This window comes from Botrytis byssoidea, assembly GCF_014898295.1.
Source record: "Botrytis byssoidea strain MUCL 94 chromosome Unknown BBYS_005, whole genome shotgun sequence".
NCBI lineage: Eukaryota > Fungi > Ascomycota > Leotiomycetes > Helotiales > Sclerotiniaceae > Botrytis > Botrytis byssoidea.
This window is the reverse complement of record NW_024065846.1, coordinates 820,236-840,859: the sequence shown is the minus strand read 5'-3', so window position 1 is coordinate 840,859 and position 20,624 is coordinate 820,236. Positions and strand designations below refer to the sequence as shown.

Sequence of the window (20,624 nt, the reverse complement as noted above, 5' to 3'; positions counted from 1 at the left end):
AAATCCGATCCCAGCACGTAGTTCCGTCCGTCCCATCAAAACCTCTTTTGGCAGCTGGGTATCAAACAACAACAATCACATCACCATCCAGAATACCTCGAAAAATATTCAAGATGGCTGCGTTGGTCAAAGCTATTAATGCGAAGATTCGTAGTAACCCTGCGGTTAGCTATGTTTGTTCTACTCGTAAGTTCATTTATTCTTTTTAAACTGGGAAAGAGGGGAGGAGAGAGAGAGAGCTGGGATTCCGGGATGGGTGGGCATTGGCAGGATCAAATTGAGAGCTGCGTGGAGAACTTGAAGTGATCTGAGGAGGTGAAAGTTGATTCCAGTATTGGGAAAGATTGAGAGTGAGAATGAGGGAAATGGGTGGGGAATTGACGGGTTCGAGAAACTCGGATTCCAAAATCCAGATTTCGCATTCGCAACTCTGGAATCTCATAGAGCGTATGGAATATATACATGAGATTATCTACTAACACTACGATCAGATTTCTGGGGTCCAGTCTCCAACTTCGGTATTCCCATCGCCGCAGTAATGGACACGCAAAAGAGTCCTGATTTGTATGTCTCTGACTTCTTCCCTCTTCCTACTTCAAATTCATATTTTTAAAACCAAGTGGCTAACAATCTCTTTGCAAATAGGATTTCGGGCAAAATGACTTTGGCACTTTGCATTTACTCAGCAACCTTCATGCGCTACTCCCTCGCTGTCACACCACTTAATCCTCTTCTCTTTCTCTGCCACTTCGTAAATGAAGGCGCACAACTCACACAGGGATACAGATGGATGCAATACCATCGATGGGGAGGTAAAGAGGCCGAAGCCAAGGCAAAGATTGGAACTGGAGTAGAGGGTGTTAAGGAGAGTGTCGTGGAGGTTGTGAAGAAGGCTGAGGCAAAGGTTGAGAAGGCCGTTGGAAAATAAATTTGCGGCGTGGCACTTGAGTGAGAGAGATGAGGGAAATGAGGAGATTTGTGAGATGGGGGGGCGCTTTGCTACACTGTACTCGTACAATGGGTTATGGGCTATGGGAGATGCGGATGCTGGAGTATCAAAAAGATATCAGAGATTGCGTGCGTGCGTACGTTTGTGCATTTTATCTAGAGGGGTAAAGTAATGCAAAAGATGAAGACAGACGAATGATGGGTGGAATTCTTAATGCAATTACGAGCTGATACCTATTCAATAAAAAGATCACGATTTTTGCATTTTTGAATTTGGCCAAAGAAGTCTATACATGTTCGTTGCATTGATGTCTAATCGAGCTTTAAGACACTTTTTGTTCTTAAGAACTGTTCAATCACTCCTCACAAATACTACAAGAGACTAAACTTTTGGATGGTCTAGAATATACGGTTAGGTAGGTTCCAAGTTTGTCGAGTTAAGACGGTATATATATATACATTGCATACTATACAAGTATCTAACACAAGCTATACAACAACCCAGCCCGGTTCCATCCGGATACGGATGCAAAAGGGCTAACAATCAAATCTTCCAAGGGGCGAGAATCAAAACATTCGTTGGTTAACATGTTGGTCTGCGGCACGGATTGTGGCACGGATTTCATTTCTGGGGATGCGTGGGTGCTAGGTGGTGGTTAGGTGAGGAGATATATTTGGAAATGAGAAAGGGGAAACGAGATATGAGAAGGGGGGAGGGAGGGGTAAGGTGAGAGGTGAGAGGTGAGAAAGTCAATAGGTTGATTGAGAGGAGAGTTGTGGGTGTTGAGCATGTGAAATGATGGGATTCTTAAGGTGATTATGAACGGGGCAGGAGTGGAGAGGAGGAGAGGCAGATTATAACGACAAGTGAGAAGAAAGAGTAGGAGTGGGAGTAGGGGAACAATATGTTCTACTATGTTGGTCGCATGTAGTTGAAGATGGTGCGCGTCTTGATTGATGACTGCCTAGCTCATTAGCATCATATCGTATCATCGTATCATACCAATTTACCAGAAAAATGTAAAATGCTATGATTCATAAAAGGAAATGTTGTTTACGAGTGGGTATTAGACATTATGTACGAGTATAAGAAAATAAAATAAAATAAAAGATGGATTATATACAAGGGAGAGAAAAGGAAATGAGACGTCGATTCCAACATTATCATACATGTTAGAAGCTAGGGAGAAGGACAAAGTGGTGTGATGGGGTTTCATCAATGTGACGCTGGGATGCTGTTAAGAGAGACTTTTCAGATTGTGGAATCTTGGGGTTTTGGAGAGCGGGTGGCTTGCAAGTTGTATATAAGATTACATATGTGTGTGTGGTGGACTAGACTAGGGATGGATAGCTTCTATTGCATTGCAATAGGAAGAGAAATTGAGAGATGAGTGTGGAAAGAGGGAAATTGGTTTGTGGGGAAAGAAAAGAGAAGATTCGAGATGTGGATTTCTCGTTAATGTAATGTGATGTGATGCTGTGATGTGAGTTTGTGGGTATGAAATGGAATGGAATGGGATTTGATGAAACGAGGATCAAATCAACGAAAATCGCGCATCGAGAGACAAGCAACAAGAAAATTCTAAAGGTATGATAGATAAATAGTAGGTATTCTTTCATTTTCATTGCGCAATCAATCTAGCTAGCGAATCTTTCCACCTCCAGATTCCTATGCGTATGGTATTTCCAAAATTGCATCCAGCAATATTAATGTAGATTTCAAGTCCAGCTTCTTTCTTTTCAACGAGTGGGGGTTTCTTTTTGCTTTCTCTGGTTTCTTGCGGAGTCCAGGTTTCGTTGGGGTGGATGTGTTTATCCTGTCCTTCCTCTCATCTCTCTCCCCTGGGTTGTTCGTTCGGTTGTTTCATCCGCTAATATACTGTGGTAGTGTAATGCTACCCCTAGCCCCTTCATCCACACCCTTTCATCCATCCGTCCATCCATCCATACACTTTAACTATTGAAGTAAATAAAAAAGAAAATTGTAAACGACTGCAGCGTTATAGGGAGTATCTTCCAACCAACCGACCAAACTCCGACCATCAAAAAGGTAGTCCAAAAAGAAATAGAGAAAAAGAAAATAAATGACAATATAAAGTATGGGTGTGTGGTGAGTATGTCCTAGACACCAATCACACACGAGAACTCAAAATCAAATCCAAGTCCCAGCCCAAGAATTCCAAAAACTATCCACCCACCCCCTCACACCACAGAACCAAGTAAATTATCTACATTCACACCTTCTTATTCCCCAACAATTCTATCTCCCCGAACCTGGAAGCGGACTAGCATATGCACCGGGTATCGGTACACTAGCGTAAGTTTGTTCGCCAGGCGCTGCATCCACATGTTCCACAACTCTCTGTTGTCGTTGCTGCTGAGGTGGTGGCGGCGGAGTCTGAGCTTCGAATCCGCCCTGATCCATCTTCGGCGTGGCGCTTTGTACTTTAATCGGAGGTGCTTGTAGGGTAAATGGCTTCGCTGCACTCATTCCACCATACGTTTTTGCCTCTACAAATCTCGTTCCATTACCCTCCTCGGCATCTGGACCATTCTGGTACGCGCTCGGTGGGAATTTCGGCGATTTGGCATATTGAGAGTAGGAGGGGCTCAAGGGGCCAAAACCAGGCGTGTTGGGTGCAGATTGGGAACGGAGTTGAGCGAGGTACAGATCTGAACGAGCGCGATCGCGAACGGCCATGGACTTGCGAAGTCGCTGTTTGGAATAGTAGCGGTAGAAGACGACGCCGTAGATGGCGATGGTGATGGATTCGAGGACGACTTCGATGATGCAACATACGAGACCCCAGGACTAGAGTGGAGATGTTAGAATGAATTACAAGCATGAATTGAACGAGGGGAGAAACTCACTTGCAATCGGCAGACTAAGGCATAGTCCACTTCTTCTTGAAAGATTTCTCGTCTTTTATTGTCGACACATGACCAGCCCCAGATATCTTTATTATTTCCGGAGTTTCTTGCACCTTGCAAGATACCAGCTGCTACTGCCCACATAACTGTACTGAAGATGAAGTAGGCGACTGCAAAGAGCGTATAATAAACCGCAACCTTCTCTGCTCGCTTGTGACCTCCTCTCCAATAATTGTAAAAGACGACGAGACAAAGTGCAAGTGATACACAGGATACTGAAAGAACGACTATCTGAGGCCAAGTCTTTGTGCCCTCTGCCCAGGGCGGAAGATTGCTTCGGGCTGGTAATGTTTTGGTTGCGTTGAAGATGGTGACGGAAGTTGAGATCATGGCGAGAACGATTAGACTACAGCTGAAATTTACAAATCTTAGTAGTAGCTTTGCTATTCTGACTCTGGTCTTGACTTTCTGCTCAGTTGTTAGTATGAATCAAGATCATTGTCTTGAAGATTCTCATACCAAGTCCTTGACTTGTTCCTTCTCAGTCATTTCCTCATGCTTTTCTAGAACCTGTTCTTCTCGGAATGTCGGACTTAGTGGGTTCATCATTCTTCCCGGCGTACCGGGTACTCTTAATGCGCTTTTCAATGGTGATGATGGTGTAAGTGGCATCTCGACCGGAACACCTTGAGATTGTCTTTGATTTTCCGATATGTAGCCGAAGCCAATATCGGAGGGTTGGGGTTGAGCCATGTATGCTTGTGATTTCGGGGCGTGGGAATCTGATGTGCTTGGAGGGTCTGCAAATGGTGATCTCTTATCATCTATAGGAGAGTATACAGCCGTCGCTTCGGCGAATCTGGGTGTCCGAGGAACTTTGAGTGATGAAGCTGATGAAGCTGTAGATGAATCGCTAGAGGATCGTGACTGTGTGAGGGGAGGTGGACGCCTCTTGTTTGTTGGTGGTGCTAAACAAATCAATGAGCATACGGATACATCAACGATAAATGATAGTCAGACTACTAACATGACATTGTGATGAATTGAAAAGGAAGAACAAATTGACGCAAGTTACTCGAGTATATCGTGAGGCCAAAAGAGACTTGACCAAAAGCACTATCAATGGAAGTGCAAGCAAGTAAATCGGTTAAAGGAAGAAAAGGTTGTACAATTAGAGACCAGCTACCAAGGGAGAAAAAAGACAAAACAGTTCTTGAAGATGAGGGGATGCCGTAGGGTTTTGTGTAGCGCGCGCAACAATGACAAAAGCAAGAAATTGGAATAAAATTCCAAGCTTCGCACGACTGTTTGAAGAAAGCGGGAGATGGAGAGCAATGATATGACTTGTAGATCAGATGCAAGACCAGGATATCGGACACCTAGTGGCCAAATATTGGCCTCGCACTGAAGGAAAAGAATATAACTGGATGAATGGTGGGGTCTAACCTTACAGATATTGGGACCAAAATAGACGCCCGCTGGTAGTGTGCATCAAAGATGCGTTTTTTTATTCGCGCGAACTAAACAAAAGTAGAAAGTGTGTGGTTCTTCCCGTGGATATATTGTCTAGATTGATGGGGGCAAGAACTGCGGTCTCAACACAAGGCTGAGTGAGATTTAATATAAATGATTCGACATTTGCTGGATTTTTCAGCCACGAGAGGAATATCAAAAATACAGAAAAGATACTTTCGAACATACAGAAAGAGATAGAGAAAATTGAAAACGATATAGAAGACAGAAGATTGCAAGCAGAAATTACACGGGTAGAAGCAAATGAGTAAGGTGGTACTACCCATCTCTCATCTTTTTTTTGGCGCCCACTCTTCACTACACCACCACTCAGGGCCATTTTCTGACCTGGTCTTTATCGATGATTTGCAGAGCGGGGGATTTCAATTCCCTTCAATACTCCCGGGCTGACCTCTTTGGCACTTTGCATCTGCATATTGGATGTGTGAACGATGCAGATCAGGATATGATTGGAGGAAACAGATATTAATGCTTGAAGGAAACACATGCGAGTGAGAGTGAAAATCGAATCTTTCGGCTATGATTTGTTAGTGATGTACATGCTGCTTTTAGTTCTGAACATGGTGTGCACGATGAATGAACAGGGGACAAGAATCACAATTCGTATATTGATTCCAGACTTTTGGTTGCATTTGTTGATTGAGATAATTCTTACACAACTAAAACAGCAACTACTCCCCCAGCCTATCCGCATTAGCGAGGACTAGCTCGGGCGGTAAAAAAAAAACTTGCTAGGTATGTCAGCACCAATCGCGATTTATCCATCCTTCCCCTTCATCAGCACGGACTTGGCGGCATCTACTTCTGTAAGAACCACAAGTACCATTTCTGATGGACCCTTAACCAGCATCACCAAAGTCTCTCTACGATATCTACCGTATTGATCTTCAGAATCCAATCAAACCTTCATTATCAAAAGAAGCTTGGACATCTATCGTTTGATCAATCGATAGAGAATTTCAATATCGATTGATATCCAATAGATAGATTTTCCTGCGATATTAAAGAACTATTTTTGCGATATTTTAACTTTATCTACGGAGTATGAAGGAAAACACTACCAGGCAATTAATCATAATGCAAAAGAATACCCATTAGATTTATCAAGCATCCACGCACTGCACGATGCAGGCTCGAGGCAGGTACCATACATAGGTACATACACACACATTGTACATCCAGATAAAAGATTCTATATTTAAAAGATGTGATAGTACCCGCATACACATTCATCCGTATCAGTATTACTGGCTGTAGAGTATTAAAAAATTGATTAGATCAAACTATAAATTCAAATCATTTTTCCAGAGATATCTTTTATTGAACCCATGCAATCCATTCCAAGATATTTCCCATAGGTCTGTTTCTATTTTGAACAGATCAAAGACAAACACAATCCAGACGCCTTTCGCGAATTCCCGCTCATCCGTTCCATTAGAAATCTAGATGTAACGATAACAAGAACAGTAACGATAATAATATAATAGATCATAAGCACGAATAGGCTATCTGAACTGAATACTAATGCAAGCAGTTACCCGTACGAACACCCTGCTGCACAAGACAAACCGTGGTTCTAGTGCTGACTCCATTCACCCATCATCTATCCTCTCAGGTGTTGAACGCACCAGTGAAAACCGACACCTACAATTTACAAACGCCTTTTCAACATTATTAAACCCCGGATGGTATAATAATGTTCTAAAAAAAAGTCCTTTGCATGTTGCAGATTCGTGTTTTCAGTTGAAAGTCATGGCTGCATGTCTGGGCCGATGGGTCGACAAGAACGGTCTTATCATTTCCTGCCCAATCCTACGTTTCAGGAAGTCGCAAGAATTCGATGATTTTTGTCTTACTCTGATTATGCACGTGGATTATATTACATATAGGTACTTCATGAGCATGCATGATAGCAAAGAAAAAATGTGCCTGAAAGCTCAATTAAAAAATAGTCACAAATGTTGAATTTTCATATCACGTTACGCCCTGTGGGTCGTTTCTATGGTAGGGTATCTCTAGAATTTTTCCCTCAAATGGGTTGAAGCAAGATTTCCAACCTTGCAATATCCGCTCGCTATCCCGAACTTTACGGAATAGACAATTTAGTGGTGGAACAAACGAATGCTTTGCTCGACAAATGTGATGTCAAGCTTTTCAGCAGTTTCAAAGACATATGAATCATTTTGACTGCCACTTGGTGCAGCAATGTACTTGACACCTGATCTTGCAGCACGGTAGACATTGTCGATGAATGGGAACTAGTAATGTTAGTAGTTTACAAAATGAGAGAATATAAATAACATAAACTTACAAATGCATCACTGGAAACTGCAACTTGAGTGAGTTTCGACATCCATTCTTCTCTCTCCTTATCGGTGAACTCAGCAGGAACCTCTTCAAAGAACCCTTCGTATCCTTCACGCTCTGGACCAGATTTTGGCAATTCGCCACTGACGAGGAGATCAATTGCATTGCTCTTGTCAGGGCGCTTGGTACCAGTCTTGAACTTGATACCCAGAACACGTGGATGAAACCTCAGCCACCAGTTATCGGCCTTATCTCCGGCAAGTCTGGTGCAATGGATGCGAGATTGTTGACCAGCTCCTAAGCCAATAACTTGACCGTTTAGAGCGTAGCAAACAGAGTTACTTTGTGTGTATTTCAAGGCGATAGTAGCCACTGTCAAGTCTCGGACAGCTGAGTCGGAAAGAGGGGCGGACTCTTTTGGTGTGATGATGGAAGAGAATGACTTGGGGGAAATGACAATATCGTTGCGGCGTTGGCTCAAATTAATACCGTAAACGGTTCTTGTCTCTTGTGTAGGTGGTGTGAAGTCAGGGTCCATTTGAAGGACAAGGTATTTACCACCCTTCTTTTTTCTCAAGATCTCAAGGGCAGCATCCTCGTAGCCTGGAGCAATAACACCATCTGAAACTTCTCTGGAAATAATCTTGGCGGTTGGAACATCAACAATATCGCTCAACGCAATCATATCTCCGAAACTGCTCATTCGGTCTGCACCTCTGGCACGTGCGTATGCCTGAGCCAAAGGAGAATTCTCCAAACCAGCAATGTCATCGACCATGTAGACTTTGCGCTCATCAGCTGTGAGGGGGACACCAATGGCAGCACCTGCAGGTGAGACGTGCTTGAAACTGGCCGCTGCTGGGTGACCAAGGGCGGCCTTGAGCTCCTTAACTAAAGGCCATGCATTGAGAGCGTCTAAAAGATTGACATATCCTGGGGAGCCACAAAGAACCTTGAATGGCATAGGTCCCTCACTGACGTAGGCTTGAGCAGGCTTCTGGTGTGGGTTGGCACCATATCTCAAAGCAAGTTGTTGTACGCCCTCTCCAGCATATTGCTTACGGAAATAATCCGAGATGGAAGCGTCATAATCCGCAGTATGTTCAAATGCCTTCAATGCATACAACTTTCTGCTACGCTCTGTGACATCGCCCTTCTCAAGTTCTTCCAAGAATTCTGGATAATCTCCTGGGTCGGTCAAGATTGTGACTCGTGTGTGGTTTTTGGCAGCAGCTCTGATCAAAGTAACTCCTCCGATATCAATATCCTCGACAGCTTCAGGGATGGTAACATTAATCTTGTTGATTGTCTCCTTGAAAGGGTAAAGATTGCAGATGACGTAGTCTACTTTGTCGATGTTCTGCTCTGCGAGATCTTTTTCGTCAGATGCAAGGTCGCGAGCAAGGATACCGGCGTGAACTGATGGATGGAGCGTCTTGACTCTACCACCCAACATCTCTGGGGCATGAGTGATTGCAGAAACATCTCTAATTTTACACGTTAGAGATGTAAATGATATATTATCGCATTGGTGATGAGGGTTTCAAGGTTGACAAGCTCAAACGGTGAAAGGTAAGGAGTGTCTTACTCAACTGGGAAACCGGACTCTCTAATCATTTTAGAGGTCCCACCTGAGGCAAGAAGACGAACATTCTGCTTGATCAATCCCTTGGCCAAATCAAGAAGCCCCTTCTTGTCATAGACAGAAATGATAGCTATTGAATCATGTCAGTCGAAGAGGTTCTATTAATTACGATCTTCCCGTTCTATATTTGAATGGCATAAGACTAACTGACCAGTCTTTTGGGCAGACATTGTGTTGTACTGCAAGAATCTGTGTGAGTGAAAAAAGTAATTGATTCGAATTGAAGGAAAAAGAGATGGGAATTGATCAATTTATCACGTACTTTAAATGAATAGAAATCTGGAGATTTTGAATCAAACGATGAAGTTTGTTACAAATTATAATTCAACGCGGGGCAATAGGTCAGTCAATAAGTTTTTTTGTCAGGCTTGTCCCATTTCGCGGGTTGAGTGGTGGGGTGATTGACACTAATCCTAAGATGGTCTCGATCATGGATGATTAAGCGAATGAAAAAAATTGAACATAAAAAGCTTCAGAAACTTCCCAAAGTTTCTCTTTTTTCTTCTTCACAAACTTCTTCGGAAGTACAACGCATACATCACATTCGCTATAAAGCATTTTCGGTGAGAAACCCGTCGTCATTCGTGATGATGTGAGGTTTCCACGACCTTGAGAATCGTCAGTCGAAATGGAGAGAAATTGATCGATCTTGGGTGCGGCGCTTCCTTTTTCACTATAGGAAGGGTCGCAATGATTGGCCATACATTCCAATCTTTGTAAATTTGTATTTTTTGATTTGATGCATCGCCTTGTCATGATGAATATAATAAGTGATGAACTGTCGACACACACGATGCCGTGACACCGCATAGTTGCTATGATATGATGCGCCATGCAAGCGGTTTCTATCTTATCAATATCGAAAGAGTGATGATCACAGATTGTCCATACAAGCCCATGAAGCGCAAAGGGACGCGAGCTACATGGCTTGAGTCTTTTTCACGTTCGACGAATGTGTCAAGCAAACTCATCCGAGTGTATATTTATTCTCTCAAGTCTGACTTGTCATGACTCATGAAACTGTGTAAAACTCAGATTGCGAATATCACTCATCTTGATCGTTTTTGCAGTTCAAGCTTGTTGTGGTGTGGTTACAGTCGTAGATATCAGGATTAGAAAAAGCAAGAACGATCGTACAACATGTACAATACATGCTTGGTAAGTAGGTAGGTATGGAAGGGGTGATGTTGCACGCCACTATCTCAGGTGTACGAACTTATTCATGACTTGTTCAAGAAGTATTTACCTACGTGTGTTATGTCTTGTTGAGAAATCCCTAACTTTGCAGTCTTTTAAGATGTTCTTGTATTCACTTCCATATCAATCTTTAAAGTTAAATGATGATAATTATCATTCTACAGGGTGTGAATTTAGAGCCCGATCAGCCCTTTTGTTTCGCGTGCCAGGTGTGTATATAGTAATATACCGGACAAGCTTATTGATTACCACTTCGATCCTAAAGAAATTACAGATTCGGGAAAAATCTTAATAGACACTGCCAGAAGGCATTGATCTTCCGAATAATCTACTAGCAGTCTAGCACTGCTCAACTGAACATATGCTATCGTAGAGTCTCTGCAATGGAGTTGCGCATTATATTGTCATATGACTGAAAACCGTTCAGACTCACAAATCCACAAGTGCTGCTACGATCCTACATGCATCTGTACTGGCAAGTGTCAAAATCGCATCTTGATTCTTTACTCCGGTGATAATCTTTATTGTCTTTTGATTCAAGTCCATACTTCGGAAGTTCTGCGATATGCGCACAGTCACAAATTAATATTTATAATTATAGAGCAAAGTCCTACGAGTCGGCATCTTCTCCATGACATTTATTTGGACAGGTGATGCATAACCTCTACCCTAAAAGAGTCTTTTTGAACCACGACGGGCTTAGTCCGATCTGGATCCCTCCTACTGTTATCATATTTACTCCATGAATTGATGGGAGCGGTAGGACTTGATTCAAGGACTTCATTTGTCAAAATGACCACATTGGGGACTGTGAGAGTTCCTATACCTTCTTTCATAAATGTCTTCAAATACTTCATCCTCTTTAAATCATTTCTCTCTGGCAGTCTCAACTTTATTGCGACTTCTACAGTAGAATGTATCAAGACTGAGTTCTTCTCATGAAAGTCTTTTCCATCAATCAGCGAATATGAGTTGCCTATGCGACGCCGGCGAAGCAGGTATTTCCCAGACATACGGAGTGCTTCTGAAATCTCGCGTCGGATGCATCTTAGGTTGCAACTGTATTTTGCAATGTATCCATTGATCTGCTTAACAGAAGGTATGGTGGTAGTTAAAGTACGCCGGTCAAATAATGGTTGCGAGTCAATGATTTTTCCCGGTAGGTAGCTAATATGTTCGTTGTGTTCTTCAAACTGTCTAGGGAGATTGGGGCGATCGAGTGGGAACACTGAGTACAACGTGTTTCGGAGGTACCTCCTGATGCGCCTCTTGTGTGAAAATGGCATGTCTCATCAGGGGTACGTCTTCATACCCTAAAAGAATGTGCTATCTGTCATAAGATTACTCGGAAACCTTCGTTTGGGCATACCAGCATCAAAGCCCCCACTTGAAAAGTTGGAGTCAAGAAAAGACACAATGTTCACCAGATCCACAGTGTTGGTGAGCCATGTATTAAAACATCTTTCCTAAAGATCACAATGTATTCCCTAAATCCCAAGCAAACTACTGTCAAGCCTTTTTCTTGGTCATCTCGGTGAAAGTAGTAATGACCATATCTCCATCCAACGACCACTATAAAAGTCAAGGAGGTGCAACAAATCCACACGGTTTCTCGACTCCCCTTTTTATCTTATATATATTGCACAGTTAGCCAAACAAACTCTATTGGTATGGGATACATACTTGCTTCGTTCTCAAATGATGAATATTAAAATGAATTTTGACGACGGTGATAGTAGCAACAAGTCTGGGTATGAACATTTGACGTGGATTGATGGTGGTGCTTCGGTGGATAGAGTATGAAACATCGAGAATAGATCCGTGACGATTTCGGCAATGGATATACAATATTGTATACCGCAGGCTTTGAGTCATTGCGTGAGATAATCAATGTTGAGAATTGAGAGTTACTTTAATGTCAAACACAATGAGATTCAAATCAGGGGATCATGCCAAAATCCACTCCCTACAAGCTTCAATAGTAGGGAAGAGCTAGGTTTCAGTGGATAGCAGATAAATACGGGAATGTAGTATATTAAAAGATATGTGTCGAGAGAGGTGTAAACAGAGTGAAGAATTTGTGAGGAAGGCGAGTGCAAGTCATTAAATGAAAGCACCCAAGCTACCTCGCCGCTGTTAGACTCCCGGAACCATCATCTTACTGGCGGAGCATTTGTAAAGTCGTTTGTGAGCGCCACAGCATGATAAATGGACCAAGAAGAGGAAAATAATGAATACACGGAAGCGTATGCTATCTTCGAGATTGAGTTTAGAGTTATGGATTCTCGATACTATTCTACAGTATGCATCATTACGATTGCGTGGTGGTTAATAAAAACTTTAGTGGAAAATCGGCGGTTTGAACCACGCAGTTCCAGATTCCATTTGTCGTATATATAGTCTCTACCTTGTACTTATCTGATATCTGCGATACCAGCGCGCAAACTCGGAGATGGGATTTGGGTTCTCCTTATCTGGATTTCTGTACATGCAATATACCGATGAAACATATCGTTTCTCGCCTTCTCAAAGTCGTAATAAGGAGATTACATATCAATGCGCTTCTTTCCCATAAACAGACTGCTACGCTGCAAAGCCATCTTGCCTGCTGAGATAGCAAAGTCACATATAATTATCGAAGTCCTGCGAACCCTCCCTGGGTTACGCATTTGCGGTTCGGAGGATTTAGAAGAAGCATTTTCGATAGCATCTGCGACGAAAGTAAAGAATACTCGAGGATATACAAGAACCGTGCGGAATGACTGAGCAACCTAGTTTTCCTTCGATGCCTTCAGATGACATGATTACAGAGCGATTCTACCCATCGATATTTCTCGGCTCAGAATTCCCGCGACGGCAATAGCACCGAAAAATGGTTTTGGTGTCGAGGATTGAAGCCTCGTAAGTCATGTGTAGTAAGTAGTAAATTCAGTAGTCATAATCACCAAAGGCGAATACGTTTTAAAACAAACGATTAACTTTATTTTCTACATGGCAAATGAGCTCTTTGTGTTGTTTATTCTGGCTTCATCAAACGATCCAAATTATAATCACATACTTGGATCGAGTAGTAAGAAGGTGTCATAAGAATTCAAAGTAATTGAGTCCTGAAACGTAAAGCTGACTTTCCCAGAGTGCATGTGTTCGTCGTATTGATGGGATAGTATCTACTAATATCGAATCCGTACAAAACAAGTTCCTAGAAGAAGGACTTCGAAAAAATTAGGGAACAGTAGAAAGCTCAGTCAGTAATCTTTCGATCAACTGCCAAGCGAGAGAATGGTAATCTTGCATCAACTCCTCTCGCTTCTTCGACCCAAAGAGTTGGCTGGTTTTTCGCAAGCACATACAATTCTTGATCGGAATGCTAAAGTACTTTTCCTCATGGTTCAATAGAGTGTCTCGCGAAATGGCTGGTCTAGAAAAGACTTCTCAACTATCACTCCATCTTATGGCTCTAATTCGTGGCTTTTGGGTAGAAAGGACACCTGTGAGGTGAGTGTATTTCCCAATAGCCTATTCTTCTCCGACCCAAGTCCATCCCGTGTGAGTGTCCCTTGCATGTAATATACGCGAAATTATTCCCGCAATAAACTTTAATTATATATATGCCAAATCTCTGGGAATCTTGGCGGTAGTTCGGATCTCCATGTCACAAATATGTCAATCTAGAACAATTAAGAAATATATAAATGACATGCTATACCATAACGTACAAAGCTTAGCCTGCGAGCCTGTGTACACCTTGATTAATCACTTTTCGCATGTGATGAATCGCATGCTACACAATTGTACGCCCTACTCCAGTGTGGTTCTACAATCACCAGTAATCGCCACTCATCATTCGCACACCCATACCTAGTGTTCACATGCGTGGACCTACACGCCCTCTCAAATCGCACAAATTGCAAATCCCTTCCCCTCCCAGACATACGAATCACAGCCACATCTTATTCTCCGCCGCAATATATTTGATAAGAAGGAGAGTTCGCCACGTTCATTATTTGTATGTGAATTTAAATTGACACCTGACTGTGATTTACGATTCGGTCATTCAACTACGAAGCATCTGAATGTTAATATGTAAATAAGCGAGCGAAAAAATTCTTAAGGGGGAGCGCCGCTTACGCCCTTCCAATTCGATAAAGTTTATGTTTTTGTTCATCTCATCGGTATATTCCGTCTTGATTATAAGCTTTCTTTCAAAAAATGGTCTGATCTTTACATCTTTGTCATCGTGTTTGATTTTGAGTTTGAGTTTGGCGAAATGCCGGAGCGGAGGTAATACGAATTGGCGGGGAAGACTCTTAGGTGCATGGATGATATTGTCTATGGATACCTAGGTAGTGTAGGGTGGCAAATTTGGACATCATTTTTTTCTTTTTTGCCGAAGAAACTTCTTTGGGTAATGTCTATGAAAAATTAGTTTTGGGAATGAATGAATGAATGCAGTTAAACAATTGAAGCAGAGATATAGGGAGTGGAACGAAGAATATCGCAGATTGAATGGATTTACAGCGAAATATTTGAGGGGTTTCTAGATAATAACTACATGAGAACCTGGCTAATACAACATGGCTACATGTATGTATACAGACATGCCACAAAAATCGCACAGGTACGAAACCAAAATCATGATCGCAAGACTCGCTCGCTCGCTCAACACTCGTGTGACGCCTCGCCAAGCAATCCGACTCTTTCTGAAATATTAACCTCAATGTTATGCTTTTGTAATAATCGTGACTCGTAAGTCGTCTGCATCGCATGATTCGCATCGATCGAAAAGCTTTCATATCAAAAGAGAATATTAACGTGCGTTGTACAGCATGCATGCATACAATGAAAGAAGAAGGGCAGGGCGCCCGAGCCAACACGAAAAATGAACACAAAAAACGAAAAGACTTTTCCACGTCATCTTCCACACCCAATCTGAGTGATATCCACATCAACGTCCCTTTTCATCTTAATTATAAGCACGCATCTGTTGATATCCACCCGGAGGCATCATTTGGATGGGCACCGGCACCGGCATTGGCATTCCCTGCATCTGAGGCAAACTGGGCACAACAGGACTTGGAACCCTATGAAAAAGCCCCACCAATCTCTTTCCAATACTCGTTTCCAACTCAGTCCCATCCCTCGCGATCTTCACTTCGCGATTTGAATTCCACGGGTTACGAAGTCCGCGTGTACGATAGAACGGCAATCGAGTCGTCGATATCCATTCAAGCTTGAAGGGTTTACCCCAGGCCTTTGACGGCGCATCGCCTTCCACATCGCTCTTGCCACTTTGGGATCTATCATCTTCCTCTACGTCTTCAGAATCGTCGTGCTCGACTTCCCAGAAAATTGTTCCGCGAGCCGAATCATCGATAATGCGTCCTTTGGGTGCAAATTCAGATGCTGGCGTCGAGATTGCCTTGGGAAGATCGGGATCTTCGACCGCCTGGGCCTTGGGCGCAAATTCAATGGCTGCTGCTGGGTCCTCGTTGATGGGTGAGATCATGCGTGCGTACCCAAAATATTCGCCTGATTTATTCGCTGAGAATATGAGATAGACATTATCTGCTGCCTGTCGTTTTATGTTAGAATGTCTCGGCTGAAGTTCGGATTAAAATTACCTGGTATGCCTTATTCAAAGCTTCTTCATTATGTGTCTGAGTTGCCCAAATTCCATTTCGTACGCTTAATTCTAGATCCTCAACTGTAAGACTTTTGACCACGAAGAATTTATCCTTTGTGAGAGGTGGAGAATCCCTATCTGGGTCCTGCGCCTTTTCATCGGCGGCTTTTGAAACCTTTTCATTTTCTGAATCAATCGATGGAATTGGTGATGGCTGTGGAAGTGTCAAAGCTGCTGGGCCTGTTGGAACAGAAACACCCCCGACAGTTCCAACAGACGCTTTCCGTAAACGACTGACGAGTCGTACGGTTTGAAATCTCGAATCATGAATCTTGAGTTGCGCTGCGACACATGCAGCCTCATCCTTGAAATTTGCAAAAGCGCAGTTACTCTTGGATATCAGAAAAAGTGACTCAAGGCCAACAGTCTCTTTGCAAACGTGAAGGACGAGGCTCATGAGATCTGTCTGGGGTGGCAAATTGCCGATCCACTAAAGCATAGAAAGGTTAGTTATTGCCAATCAAGGAGGTCTTTCCAATTCAACCAATAAGTTTGAAGCTTAATGCAGAATCGAGGGAACATATGAGGATGGGTATATAAATTTCGATATGGTATGTGAAATGGAAAAAGTAATTATGCTCACGATCGCGTGTCCTAGCGCAAATTCATTAGTTTTAGGAACCTTTTTCAAATGAAATCCGAGCCAGGAATCAGATTAAACATACCACTTTGGCGGGGCTTTCGTGGAGGTCCTCTGACGACCGATGACTGTGTTGGACTAGAGACTACGATTTGCTTAGTATTGGGTTTCAAAAGCCATTTTAAGAGGCCTAAAACTTACCAACGCTATTAGACTTCCCGACCTGACCCGTCACATTGACGAATAAATCATTGCGATGTTGTGACGTAGGTCTATTTTCCCCAGAGAAACTACCGCGCTGTGGATATTGCACTCCCATCTGATTTCCTGTATAAATTTGGCCTTGCTGTCCATAACTACCAGGCTGTACGTAGTATTGCGACCCTGCTTGGTATTGTTGCGGCTGTCCCATATATCCTTGACCAACATAGAACTGATGGTTGGTCGCGGCCATATGCATATGCTGTTGGTGCATTTGCTGATTGGACGCATAGCCTTCATATTGCGTCTGGTATGGGGTACTATATGACGAAGCGGTGGGTGGAGGACTTAAGATGCCTTGGTTTGCGAACTGCGTATGATACATAAAAGGCAGAGGAGCGCCGGGGCTTTGAGGAAATCGTTGGCCATAATTCTGGTAAGACACGTCTGGAAGCGTAACACTAAGTGTTGTCATGTTGAAAGATTCCGGTGTTGCATGCGACATAGGATGTTGAGAATATGCCAAGTTCGGGGCATAGTTCGACGGAGTGCTGGTCAACTGCGAGGGTCTGTTCGAAGCTTTCCTTGAGCTATCCTGTTGAGACTCAGTTCCTGGATTCTGCGCAGCATCTTGTCTTAGAACTTGTGAAGTATCTGGGAATCCGCCATCGTTTGATCTGGACCCGACAACTGATGAGTCTCCCATGGATTTATGGTTGACTGCTCTGACGATAACCCCGATCTATGCAAAGTCAGTATTGACAGGGAGTCAGAAGGGATTCCACGTGCCAATCACCCACTGAAGTACGAGGCAAGTGTGCAATGTAAGTGTAGTTGATGAAAAGAATGGTGATTTATTGTGACTCGTTGGTGAAAGAAGAGTTGATGCGGAAAGCTCAATTAGAATAAAATATAGTATAACACAGTGTCCAGAAGGAAGCCTTGAGTTCGAGGCCAATTCGAACACGGGATGGTAAAAGTCGATATAAAGTTTGTAGCGAGTGTGGCAGTACTTCGAGATTACACGATGGGAAGCTGATCAGATTGTGTGGAGGAGGCAAAAACAAGGGTCTAATCGTGGCTCGTTCGGTAGAGGTTGATAGTAGTTAAAGCAGCTGTCCAAACCCAGGGCGAGGAAGGGCATAGAAAAATGACGGGATGTTTGAATGCAGTCGATCAACAAGGACAGGCAATGTAGTACAGAGAAGCTGTGAAATTAACTCGGTGCCAAGATTCCAGACAGTTGAAATATATGTGGATTGCTCTCCTGTCAGAATGTCTTTGTCGAGCTGTAGAATATCGAAGAATTATTGAATGAGTTACGAACAAAATATAGAATGAGGCAGCGCTAAAGATTTGTAAAGATAAGGTCTAATCTCAAGTTGACTGTCTATCGGCTGGAAATCAAAGGCCACGCGGGGTATGAAGGGGGTCGGAACGGTTTTTGTGGCGGTGGTCTCGTCTTGATGTAGGGACTTGAGCGTCAGAAGAAAGGGTAGAGATCGTCAGGAACATGTAGGAAGGCAAATATCACCCGTGTACTAAGTAGATATTGACCCTCACTACTGTCGGGTAGGAAATTCAGAAAGTACGAAGACCGAAAACACTAAGTATATTCGGTAAAGTCTGCTCATGAGAAAGAAAAAGCATTATCTATAAGCCACAACGTCGTTTGTAAACCCATCTAAAGTTATAACGACAAAATAGTGTTGGCTTTAGCTTTCTAGATTGTAATCATGCATGGTAGAGTAATGTTTTTTTGGCATGGGACCAGTGTTCAGGTAGCCAAATCTAGGGCAGAGAAGGAAGGAGAATCGAACATCTTATTGTGGTGGAGTTGGCCTGATACCCATGATGGGAAATTGATTGTTGAGCTTGAAGGCCGCTTTAAAAAATGGTAAAAATTTCATGGGATTTGTAGAATTCCATGGTTCGAGCGAGTATTATTGACTAAACTGTAAAAGGGAAGGAACGCAGTTTATTTTGCCTAGGAGTTCTTCGCCTACCACTACTTCGTTCTACTGTACAGGAGAACCCTTGAGGATGGAGACTTGCGTATACCTTGGTAAGGTTAACACGGCTAGTATAAGAAGTGGCGAATAAACTGATTGGATATTGATGCAAACGGGAGTTTCTGCAAAGGTTTCAGTAGTTAAATAGATAGACAATTCTTCAAACTTAAGTACTGAGGTATACAAGTATTACCCGGCATCGTGGTATACTGTCTAGACGCTACAGGCATCAATATTGATATTTTTGGGGGCTTTTTTCTTTCTTTTGAAAAGATCTTCAACAGTCATATCAATATAATTTCATATGTCTTGATCCATCCTCGAAAAATATCTTGAGTAATGATGTGCGGACCCCGTATCTGCTTTCTGGGCTGGTACGAAATACCTGTATGGAGATCCAACAAAAGTGTCTAGGCAAAGTTTGTTGTGGCTTGATGCATGGAACGTGTATAAAGCCACCGATAAAATCAATGAAATCATTGCTCGTACGAGGAAAAAGAATCATTGGCTTACGAAACGTACTAAAGCAGAGTGAGTGAGCTACATCAGGTTATTCCACCACTCTGCAAATGAACAGAAGTTATCAGTTGAGGTCATAGCCATGTTTGATCTCAAAAACCATAGTTACGATTGGTTGATAGTACCAGATTCATAGAGAACGTACTTTCTTTTGCTCTACCTATTGCGATCACAACAAAAGCCCCGAACGGATGGAGGGGACGATGGACGACGGACAACGGACGACTAAATGTTAGGCATCATCACTATGAAATAGCGTGTGAATGGCGCGCAATTTTTCATATGGTTTGGATTTGAGTTTTTGTCTTTTTGGCCAATCAAACCAACTTACAGGTAGGTTCCTCTCTTTCCGACGTGAAAATTCAACAAATGCGGAAGTGGTGTCCGCTTCTTCGCTTTATTAAGCGTATCAAGACTCAAGCCCCTTCATCTACCCACAGCCGCGTATTGAAATTTCTGTCAACATACAAATTATTAACAGACTACACAAGTACCGATTCCGAAGCATCTAGTCTTTTTAATGGCTTACCTAATAGTTGTTACTATTTCAAATAACCGCTTGTTAAACAGTAAATGCAAGTGTGCGGAATATGATAAAGATGGACGGAACTAGAAATAGATTTATTCAAGGATATCAATGAATGTCAACGGCTGATATCATCCCTTCAATGAAAAGAAGTAATTATCGACTGATTTCTACCTTTTTTTAAACTTTATTAGATAACAATCCTTGAGGATCTCTATGTGCAAATCATTAAAAGCATACAATTCGGTGTTGCTTGTGTGGGAGGAAGGGTTGAGACTGGAGATGATGTCTCTTCTTGAGTATCAAGAAGTTGCTCTTTTTGTTATCGATCCAAGGAAATGGACCCTGAATCGTCATTGTGGGGAAGAAAAAGAAGGATTGATGTCCAAAACCATGATTGGAAAAGTAACTTCTCGGTAAGGGGTCCGGTCTCCGAAGCGAATGGCGCAACTCCGATACAATCATTGGATGCTTTCGGGTGTATGGATATTGGGTGGGATGTAATTCTACCGGTATTCTCCCCGAACATCATTTTTCCATGGAAACTAGCTACATAAGTTGTGCGAAACGTGTAATACCTAGGTTGTAGCTAATTGAAGACT

The 20,624-nt window shown here is 42.6% G+C and overlaps 4 protein-coding genes across 4 annotated transcripts; 1 reads left to right on the top strand and 3 right to left on the bottom strand.

Moving 5' to 3' along the window:
* Positions 1–113: 113 nt before the first annotated feature.
* On the top strand, positions 114–928 carry EAE97_003067 (uncharacterized protein; the record flags this gene model as incomplete). Its single annotated transcript, XM_038873579.1, has 3 exons — positions 114–186; positions 492–564; positions 646–928. 3 exons carry the CDS (start codon positions 114–116, stop codon positions 926–928), a joined length of 429 nt encoding a protein of 142 aa, XP_038735442.1.
* Positions 929–2,439: 1,511 nt separating this feature from the next.
* EAE97_003066 (uncharacterized protein) lies at positions 2,440–5,635 on the bottom strand. The gene is made up of 4 exons (XM_038873578.1): positions 4,847–5,635; positions 4,339–4,787; positions 3,820–4,287; positions 2,440–3,760 (listed from the first exon to the last, which is right to left on the bottom strand). Exons 1-4 carry the CDS (start codon positions 4,851–4,853, stop codon positions 3,209–3,211), a joined length of 1,476 nt encoding a protein of 491 aa, XP_038735441.1. The 5' UTR covers positions 4,854–5,635; the 3' UTR covers positions 2,440–3,208.
* Positions 5,636–7,264: 1,629 nt separating this feature from the next.
* EAE97_003065 (uncharacterized protein) lies at positions 7,265–9,627 on the bottom strand. Its single transcript, XM_038873577.1, has 5 exons — positions 9,567–9,627; positions 9,456–9,483; positions 9,248–9,374; positions 7,664–9,146; positions 7,265–7,610 (listed from the first exon to the last, which is right to left on the bottom strand). The coding sequence occupies exons 2-5, from the start codon at positions 9,472–9,474 to the stop codon at positions 7,455–7,457; spliced, it is 1,785 nt and encodes a 594-aa protein (XP_038735440.1). The 5' UTR covers positions 9,475–9,483; positions 9,567–9,627; the 3' UTR covers positions 7,265–7,454.
* Positions 9,628–15,464: 5,837 nt separating this feature from the next.
* EAE97_003064 (uncharacterized protein) lies at positions 15,465–17,671 on the bottom strand (the record flags this gene model as incomplete). The annotated part of the gene is made up of 5 exons (XM_038873576.1): positions 15,465–16,073; positions 16,123–16,614; positions 16,768–16,778; positions 16,850–16,909; positions 16,966–17,671. The coding sequence occupies 5 exons, from the start codon at positions 17,669–17,671 to the stop codon at positions 15,465–15,467; spliced, it is 1,878 nt and encodes a 625-aa protein (XP_038735439.1).
* Positions 17,672–20,624: the final 2,953 nt, after the last annotated feature.

Bases quoted from the DNA above. Each gene is read 5' to 3' on its own strand.
- EAE97_003066 (XM_038873578.1), bottom strand. The intron at 4,288-4,338 runs GTATGAGAATCT...ACAACTGAGCAG, and splicing joins AGGAACAAGTCAAGGACTTG to AAAGTCAAGACCAGAGTCAG. The intron at 3,761-3,819 runs GTGAGTTTCTCC...TCTCCACTCTAG, and splicing joins CCTTAGTCTGCCGATTGCAA to TCCTGGGGTCTCGTATGTTG.
- EAE97_003065 (XM_038873577.1), bottom strand. The intron at 9,147-9,247 runs GTAAGACACTCC...GTGTAAAATTAG, and splicing joins GAGTCCGGTTTCCCAGTTGA to AGATGTTTCTGCAATCACTC. The intron at 7,611-7,663 runs GTAAGTTTATGT...TAACATTACTAG, and splicing joins CAGTTTCCAGTGATGCATTT to TTCCCATTCATCGACAATGT.